A 9,540-nucleotide genomic window follows, 5' to 3' on the forward strand; every position below is an offset into this window, starting at 1 on the left:
TAATCATAATTTTCTTTTTCCCCTTATATTTCACTATCTTAACTAGGGATGTCAAAAAAGTTCGAAACCGACGGATCGACCCAAATAGATCGATAAAAAATGAGGGTTAGGGCTGAAATTTTTTAGCCCGAATGGCCCGAACCGAAAATAACCCGAGCCCTATAAGATTGGCCCGAAAACTAAGTGGATTGGCCCGATTAACCGAACACTTTCTTAATAATTGATTTTTAAACTTTAATACTTTACTTTTTAATTCGATAATAACATTTTGATGCTTGTAGAATATGTTTTGATTTTTTTAACAGTTAATAACAAACAACTGGATATAAAAGTCAAAGAAAGATAGTCATTTATATTAAATCTATATACAATTTTTGTTAGAAACGAAGTTAAAGTTAGAAATTATGTAAATTTACGTTAAAATAACAGTAATTTTTGTATCTAAAAGAATGCGAAATGTCTTGATTTAAAAAATACGATAGTATTTTTATTACTAGAATATGATTATCTATAAAAAAATTAAACATATAAAAAAATCATAATTTTGCGAGCCCGAAACCTAGTGGGTTAGGGTCGAAAAATTTTAGCCCGAAAAATAAAAAATCGACTAGTCCGAACTAAAAATAATCTAAAACTGAATGAATTGGCCCGAAACCGAGTGGATTGGCCCGTTTGACATCCCTAATCTTGACATTATATGTAGATATAAATGTCAGCTGAATATTACTCACATAACTCATTCGTACACTAGTAACTATTAGTAGCCACGCCATTATCACCATAGCTTCTTAACTAAATCGCTTTCCCTAAAATTCCAAGCATGGGAACAGTGGAAGAAGCTGAGCCTCCTCTCTCCCAATCCCAACCACCACCAAAACTGGACGACTACGACGACGACGACGAGATCTCGCCCATCGAGCAAGTCCGGCTAACCGTACCGATAACCGACGACCCGACCCTACCCGTATGGACGTTCCGAATGTGGGCGCTGGGGCTCCTCTCGTGCGTGCTCCTCTCCTTCCTCAACCAGTTCTTCTCGTACCGGCGGTCGCCGCTGGTCATCACGCAGATCACTGTGCTCGTCGCCACGCTGCCCATCGGCCGCTTCATGGCCGCCGTGCTGCCGTCGACCAAGTGGACGGTTTCGATTCCCGGGTTGGGGCCCCGGGAGTTCTCGCTCAACCCGGGCCCGTTTAACATCAAGGAGCACGTGCTCATATCCATCTTCGCTAATGCGGGCAGCGCTTTCGGAAACGGGCCGGCCTACGCGGTTATGATTGTCGATATTATCATTGCTTTTTATGGGCGGAAGATATCTTTTCTTGCTGGATGGCTCCTTATTATCACCACTCAGGTATTAATATATTAATAAAATAAAATACTAGTATTACATAAATATGTGCTTTTTTTCAATTGTATTATTGGATAAATATCAGTCTTGTTTGGATATGGTTGGTGACTTTTTGGTCGCCTTCTTCTGCGGCTTTGCTAGATAGTACTTTCTCCTCTATCCCTTGAACAATTTTTTTTTACGAATTTTAAAGAGTTAATATTTTATATACAAGTGAAAATAACTAAATAAATAAACAAATTTTTACCATATTAAAGAAATGCTCAAATTTTGTAAAACAATTCGAAAAGAGTACTTTATATCCCAGTGTCCCACCCTCTATGATCGAACCCGCAGTGTAGAGTTATTTCAGCCTTTTTTTCCCTTTTCCTTTGGTTTCAGAAAGAAATAAAAACTTTATTTCGCATTCTGGAAAATTTGATTTTTGGGTGTTGTTAGTACGGTTGAACAGCTAATCCAATCAGCTGAATTCTTGTATTTTCGAAAATTACATAGCTTATTAAAAAAAGAAGGGAAATGTAATTATAGTTTATTAAAATTTTACAAATTTAATCATTGATTGCTGAAACTGAGATCACGACAAGAATACTTGATTTTTAACTGCAAAGTTTTCAAACCACTTTTTTCAATCTGGCATAATTTTGATCTCCAATTTGCAAATTTGTTTAGTGATTTTGTACGTATAGGGAATTCCAATCGTGGGCTCAATTTCATCGAATTGATTGAAACTGAGGTGGCAAGAAAAAAAATGTTTTTTTTACTAATATAATAAAATTGTTAACAATTATGATAGTATTAACATTATTTGTAATTTTTCATAAGTTAGTATGAAAAAAAATGTTTTTTTTACTAATATAATAAAATTGTTAACAATTATGATAGTATTAACATTATTTGTAATTTTTCATAAGTTAGTATAAAATGACATTTTTGCTAGAAAATAATGTTTTTCTTTTGAGTTAAAAAAGATTACTGTTATGTCTGCCCATTTCTCTTGAAATATGTGCTTCATAACCTGCACTAATTTTCGATACAATTTGTGTATTGTTTTGTCTATTAATGTCCAACTTGCTATTGTAATTGTAATTGTCCCTTTCAAATCGTCGTCATCAGTATTTAAATGCGTATTTTAAAATTGAAATGATGAATCTCATTATCTCAAGATACGGTCGCTGCTGCCTCACGGCCCTCACCCCTAGAGATTCCTAATCCTAGCTAAAGTATACCATGGTCTAGATATATCGATTGATTATTCTTTTTCATTTTTAATTAAATCTCGAATTATTTTAATGCTTTTAGGACTCGTTTGTTATGTGGTATGGGATAAGACGAGATATCTTTAACTATGATATCCATTAATTTATTAGATATCAATATCATACATGGTAAGATATACTTTAAAAAAGATTTTACCTTATCACCAGATGTGATATAGAATCTAAAAGATATGAATAATAGATAACGAACCATTAATTTATAAAGGACTTTGAGTTTTGACCCAAATAACATATTGGGATGGTATAGATATCTATTCAACACTTATCATACATTGCAAATGAGACCTTAGGTATACAGTTTATTATAAGTTCTGCCCTCCAAATCTCGAATAAATTTGATATTTAAAGTTTTCGAAATAATTGAATTATAAATATCTTTAGTACTTCATGATACTCTGCCATCTAGATTCCTTTTGTTGAAAAGCTTTATCTTTTTTTTTTTGTTTTTTGAGGGGGAGGGGGATTACAGCTTTGAGCTAAAAACAAAATACTATTGTAGCATCCGGCCGGCAGCTGATGTTATGAGATGTGGTGACTTATTTTACGAATTGCATTTTACAATATTTATAAATAAAACTATTGGATTGTTTTTCTTGCTTTAAGGAATGGAAAGTCAATTCCCCAAACCCAAAGACCAAAAATAAACACACAAACATTATAAAGATGATGATTCTTGGATTATGCTATAGATTTTTAGAAGTTAATTTTCTCTTTTTTCGATATACTCCCCTTGTTCTGTTCCAGTTATACAGACTTGCATGTTTTCTTTTGTCTGAATGTCCTAAATATATAAATCGATTTTCATAAAAGATAATATATTTCTAACTCTTTGATTAACTCTTCATAAAAGATAATATATTTCTAACTCTTTGATTAACTCTAGCATAAACGAATTATCAAATACTCTTAACCCAATGATTTTCTTAACCCTTACGCAAAATTAGGAAATTACAAAATTAATTTTCTTTACCAATGATTTGCTTATATAATTTTCTTAACTATGCAAAATTAGGAAATTACTTATATAATTTTTTTTACCAATAATTTTCTTAACCCTTATGCAAAATTAAATCTACCTATATAATTGGGAGGGAGAGGGCATTTGGTTTTTGAGATGATACAATGTTTGACGTTTTATAAGCGCTTATTTTCATAGTTATTGAGCTGATTAAGAGTGATTTCAAGTTACTAATGTTCAATAAGTAAAGGAAATGAGGAATAAAAAAATGGAGTTTGACGATAGGTTCTTGGATATGGATGGGCTGGACTGCTAAGGAAATACGTAGTGGATCCGGCACACATGTGGTGGCCCAGCACTCTCGTCCAGATTTCACTCTTCAGGTTCCTTCATATATATTCTCACTTCTTATTTCTTACTATAAATAAATATGATCTCTTCTATTATTTAATAAAACACAGATACTGAGATACATATGAATTAGAGTTTGAGGGTTTTTTAGGACAGTAACTTAGATTGATTTGGAAATTAGGACAATAACTTTCGGACTTGTAAAAATAGGACACTAATTTTTTTGACGACTAGTAACTTTCATCTCTTAGCTGTAGATTGTTTTTTTATGCTAAAATTAAGCAACTTGGACCTTGGTATTCTAGCTTAGTTTAATTTGTCAACACATTCCCGTGAATGAGCTAGGCCTAAATTCTTAGATATAATAATAATGATGCATCATTCCGAGTAAAGTAATCTGTCTATTTCATGCAGATGCAGTACTAGTTGATTTTCACGTCCTGAAAATGGATCCCAATATTAATGATGCGCTGTCATAAGATGTTGATGTTTTAATATTATTTTCTATCATGCATAGCATAGTCGAATACAACGAAACTTCCTAGACGGCCTCGTTTGTGTTTATTAATATTCTCCGTCACATAATTTTATACGTCTCATTCATTAATATATTTTATAAATATACTCCCTTAGTCCACAAATTAAGATTATACGGTGAAGTGAAAGATACGAATTTTAATAAATAATTAGGAGATGTGTATAAAATGTAAAAAATAGTTCATAATTAATAATTGGGTGGTGAAAGGAATTTAAACCACTAACATTGATATTGTGTAATAAACATACAATATTCGTGGACGAATGAAGTATAATATATATAATTATAAATCATAATTCACACTTTATCAATAAAAAAATGAAGTTTTAAAATATATATATTATATACCCTATTATAAAATAATTAATTAAATGCTAAACAACAAGTAGAATTCTATAATTCGATGTAAGGAATTCTAAGTAATAATTGCAAGACTAAATTAAAATTAGAGAAAATTCAAAAAGAAAAAAGAAAAAAATTAATCATGGGATATAAGTTGAACACCAAAAGGTAGAATAGATTAGCCCAAATGTTGTATTTCGATCGAGTTGCTACCTACATTCCAAATAAAGAATCTTGTGAATCATGTCCTTGTGAGAGGATGTGGAGACCCCTCCAATTAGGATTTACTCCCTCCATTCTTTAGTTGTAAGTATTCCTAGTCACTAAATTAGTACTACTATATATATACCAAAAAAGTACATTTACAATCTTATCAATTGTTTTCTTTTTTTGATGCTGTTGTAATAAAAGAAAAGTAAAACATGAAGAATCTCTTTACATTTTGAAATAAGGTACATATTAGAAAGAAACAAAGAAAAAAGAAATCACAACTGAGACTCTTAAAAACAATAGAAAGGAGTATATATTAATCCACAATCATAATTGCATGTTGTTCAAACATAGGTCCTTATAAAATGAGATTTATCTCATGCACAAAGTTGAAAAGCCCCTCTTTAAATTTCAGGTTTTGATATTAATATTGTAAGGAAATTATGGGCTTTGCAGAACACTGCATGAAAAGGATGAAAAGGCAGATGAGGGCGCGAAGAAGCAGATGTCACGATCCAAGTTCTTCTTGATTGCCCTAACATGCAGCTTTCTATGGTACCTCTTCCCAGGCTACCTCTTCAAAACCCTACAGAGCATCTCATGGCTATGCTGGGCCTTCCCACACTCCGTCACCGCCCAGCAGCTCGGCTCCGGCTTCAACGGCCTCGCCATCGGCGCCCTCACCCTCGACTGGTCCGTCGTCGCCTCCTTCCTCTTCAGCCCTCTCATCTCCCCCTTCTTCGCCATCGCCAACATCTTCGTCGGCTACTTCGTCATCATGTACGTCGTCGTCCCCATCTCCTACTGGGGTCTCAACGTCTACAACGCCAAGACCTTCCCCCTCTACTCCGTCGACCTCTTCACCGCCGACGGCCAAGACTACGACATCAAAGCCATTGTCAACAACAACTTCAAGCTCGACAAGGCTCAGTATGCGAAGCAGGGCCGGATTCACTTGAGCATCATGTTCGCTCTCGCCTATGGGTTTGGCTTCGCCACCATCGCAGCCACTATCTCCCACGTCGCGTTGTTCTATGGAAAGGAGATCTACGAGCGGTTCAAGGCCTCTAAGAAGGGGAAGATCGACATCCACACTAGACTGATGATGAAGAACTACCAAGACATACCTTCATGGTGGTTCTACATTCTTCTTGCGGTGACACTGGTGGTGGCGCTTATGCTCTGCATCTTCATGAAAGACGAGGTGCAGATGCCTGTTTGGGCTCTTGTGCTCTCCGCTGTCCTGGCCTTCTCCTTCACGCTTCCTATCAGCATTATCACTGCAACAACAAATCAGACGCCGGGGCTCAACATAATCACGGAGTACCTCATGGGAGTTATATATCCCGGAAGGCCAATAGCGAATGTGTGCTTCAAGGTGTACGGATACATGAGCATGAGCCAAGCGGTGGCGTTTCTCAGTGATTTCAAGCTGGGACACTACATGAAGATTCCTCCTAGATCGATGTTTCTGGTGCAGTTCATCGGGACGATGGTTGCGGGCACGGTGAACATGAGCGTGGCGTGGTGGATGCTCCACTCGATCGAAGGGATATGCCACCAAGACCCGGACTCGAGCAGCCCTTGGACGTGCCCCAACGACCACGTGTTCTTCGACGCGTCGGTGATCTGGGGTCTGGTTAGTCCCATTAGGATCTTCGGCAGCCAGGGGAACTACCCGGCTCTCAACTGGTTCTTCCTTGTGGGGCTGATGGGCCCCGTGGTTGTGTGGGGGTTCCACAGGGCCTTCCCGCAGCAGTCGTGGATCCCCCTCATCAACCTCCCCGTGCTCCTGGGAGCCACGGCGAACCTGCCGCCGGCGTCTGCTCTCAACTACAATGCTTGGATCTTTGTGGGCACCGTCTTCAACTTCTTCGTGTTTAGGTATCGGAAGAAGTGGTGGCAGAGGTACAACTACATCCTGTCGGCGGCGTTGGATGCCGGGGTGGCCTTCATGGCCGTGCTGCTCTACTTCTCCACCGGCATCGAGAATAAGAGCGTCACGTGGTGGGGCAACGAGGGCGAGCATTGCGGATTGGCGATTTGCCCCACGGCCAAGGGTGTGGTGGTTGAAAACTGCCCGGTGTTTTAGTTTTCTTGCATGCATGTTTTATGAATATAGGCATCGTTATTCAAATATAGCTGCAAATTAATTGGAGAATCGTACGTGTTTTAATTTGCAGCAAAACTCTCTATTGTGCAATTTGTTTCCATAATGTGTTGATATACTCCAAATTAAGTTGTAATGATGCATGTGTTGACTCTCGCGTACATGTGAATCTATTGAGTCGATCAATTACCGGAAGAGTTTACAAATTGTTTCAGAAATATAAATGGCTTCAACCTCAAATCTTTACATTTTGGCACTACATTGAATCTATTTCTATAATAAAAGAATTATGTGTTTTATAGCATTTAATTTGCCTATTATATTCCAATTATATATAACTTAAGAGCAATAACCTGTAGCTATGCATTACTACTATGGACAAAAAGGCCCTTCTAATTTTAGGTATACCTATAACCAGGGGAGCCAAGGACACCCCCTCAATTTTGTAACTTTTGTACCAGTAATTTGATAATTTTACATATATGTTATAGAAAATAAATAAATAAATATATATATATATATATATATATATATATAAATTTTGTATTAATTTCTAATGGGATATATATAAGCACATTTTGCTTATCTTCAATCCCTAATCTCTGGGAAATTCCAAATTTTTGTTTCGATCCCTCATTTCCCTACTCATTTCAGTGTGTTAATTGTCCGTCTAATGAGTTGCTGATATTTTTGTGTTAATTGTTCCAACTGATTTGGATCGTAATTTGGTGTTAGCAGGCACGTTTCCTCTACCCATTTCAGTGTGATTTTTTATTAGGTTTTTTTTTTTTTTTTTAAGATTATCTATTTGATATATATTGAGCAGAGGGATCGGTGGTGATTGGAATTTAGAGAATGTCATGCTAATTAAGTGATGATAATTTCTCAACCTATACAACTATAAGCTTTGAGCCTTAATTCAATTTCTTCTTATTTAGAGAATGAATATACGCTTAAATATTTCAATTGCTACAAAGGAAGGAACAAGATATTGCAAAAGCAATGAAACTTATTAAAGTAGCAAAAACACACTTGCAAGCAACATGAGATAAATGTTGTTTTTTGAGTTATAATTATTTTAATAATTATTACTCCCTTCGCCCCGAAATAATTTCATAGGAGGGAGGGACACGAGTTTTAAGATGAAAATGTGAAAAAATAAGGGTAAATGGGGTATTGAGATTTGAGAGTGATGAAAATGTCAAAAATAAAAGTAAATGAGGTATTATTAGTGATAGGGTACAGTCTAAAAGTAGAATGAGAAGTTCTTTGGGAATGGAACAAAAAAAAAAGTTAAGAAGTTATTTGGGGACGGAAGAAGTATTTATTTTTAATTTAATTATTAATTTTACTACAAAAACATTGGGCTCCTCTAAGTCAAAAGTCCGACTCCGCTACAACCTATAACATCTTTATTTTAATTATTTAAGAATATATTTGTTCATTTTTTTTTAAGAATATACATAGTTTAATAACTTCGATATATATCTTTTATATATTTGATATATAAGATAGTAAAATTAAATAAAGACGAAAAGCAATATGAATGTCGAGTAAAAAAAATGGGTCGACTGATTGCTGAAGGCCCATAAGAAAGAAATCCATCAATTGAACAGGAAACAAGGTTCGAAAAAAATTTGTATGCTCTCTTCAATGGAAAATGATGGAATATATTTATTTTTATATATTTGGGTGGATAATTTTCTTTAAGTAGCATAAATTGTATTTTTGAGCTATTTTTCTTCATTTTCATTCTAATTCATGATAATATTATCATAAATAATTGTATGATATTTTCCTATATTTTTTACTCTAGAAAAAATGATATAAGAAAAAATAATGTGATAAAATTTACAGCAAAAAGGAAATACTTTTAAGAGAATTAAAGAAGTGGCTGCCTGGCTGGACAAGAAGGAAAGAAGAGTGGATTTGAGTCATTTGGCCAAAGGCGGTGTAATAATTTATTTATTGTTTGCTATAAATACTTCCAAGTTCCAAGTCTCATCTCAAGCTTACTTTTTTCCTATGTTGCATAGGTGCGAGGGGGCGGGTGCGGGAGCGATACGATTCGGGTGCGGGGATACAAATTTTTAAAAATTATAGGGTGCGATTCGTGAAGGATACGTCTGCTAAATATATATATATATATGTTATTATATATGACCATTTAAAGAATTAAAATTTGTTAAAGGCCCAAATTTTCGTAGCCCATCAAATTTCTTTTTAAATAAAACTAAGGGTCCAAGCAATTAATTAGAAGCCCAAACCCAAGCCCAAGCCCAATTTCTTTTAACCTAATACACACACACACTAAAACACACTCACTCACACACACTCAGCCACACAATCACACGCACACTCTCCTCTCAAGGGCTGCTCTCTCTTCTCTCTAACCTCTCTCTC

At 35.4% G+C, this 9,540-nt stretch overlaps 1 protein-coding gene across 1 annotated transcript; it reads left to right on the forward strand.

The window, feature by feature from the left end:
* Window positions 1-471: 471 nt before the first annotated feature.
* On the forward strand, window positions 472-7,274 carry LOC130992560 (oligopeptide transporter 4-like). Its single transcript, XM_057917238.1, has 3 exons — window positions 472-1,354; window positions 3,872-3,969; window positions 5,484-7,274. The coding sequence occupies exons 1-3, from the start codon at window positions 821-823 to the stop codon at window positions 7,117-7,119; spliced, it is 2,268 nt and encodes a 755-aa protein (XP_057773221.1). The 5' UTR covers window positions 472-820; the 3' UTR covers window positions 7,120-7,274.
* The last annotated feature ends 2,266 nt before the right edge of the window (window positions 7,275-9,540 follow it).

Source organism: Salvia miltiorrhiza, chromosome 7 (genome assembly GCF_028751815.1).
Source record: "Salvia miltiorrhiza cultivar Shanhuang (shh) chromosome 7, IMPLAD_Smil_shh, whole genome shotgun sequence".
NCBI lineage: Eukaryota > Viridiplantae > Streptophyta > Magnoliopsida > Lamiales > Lamiaceae > Salvia > Salvia miltiorrhiza.

Bases quoted from the DNA above. Each gene is read 5' to 3' on its own strand.
- LOC130992560 (XM_057917238.1), top strand. From the start codon at position 821: ATGGGAACAGTGGAAGAAGCTGAGCCTCCTCTCTCCCAATCCCAACCA. The intron at 1,355-3,871 runs GTATTAATATAT...GTTTGACGATAG, and splicing joins TCCTTATTATCACCACTCAG to GTTCTTGGATATGGATGGGC. The intron at 3,970-5,483 runs GTTCCTTCATAT...TGGGCTTTGCAG, and splicing joins GTCCAGATTTCACTCTTCAG to AACACTGCATGAAAAGGATG.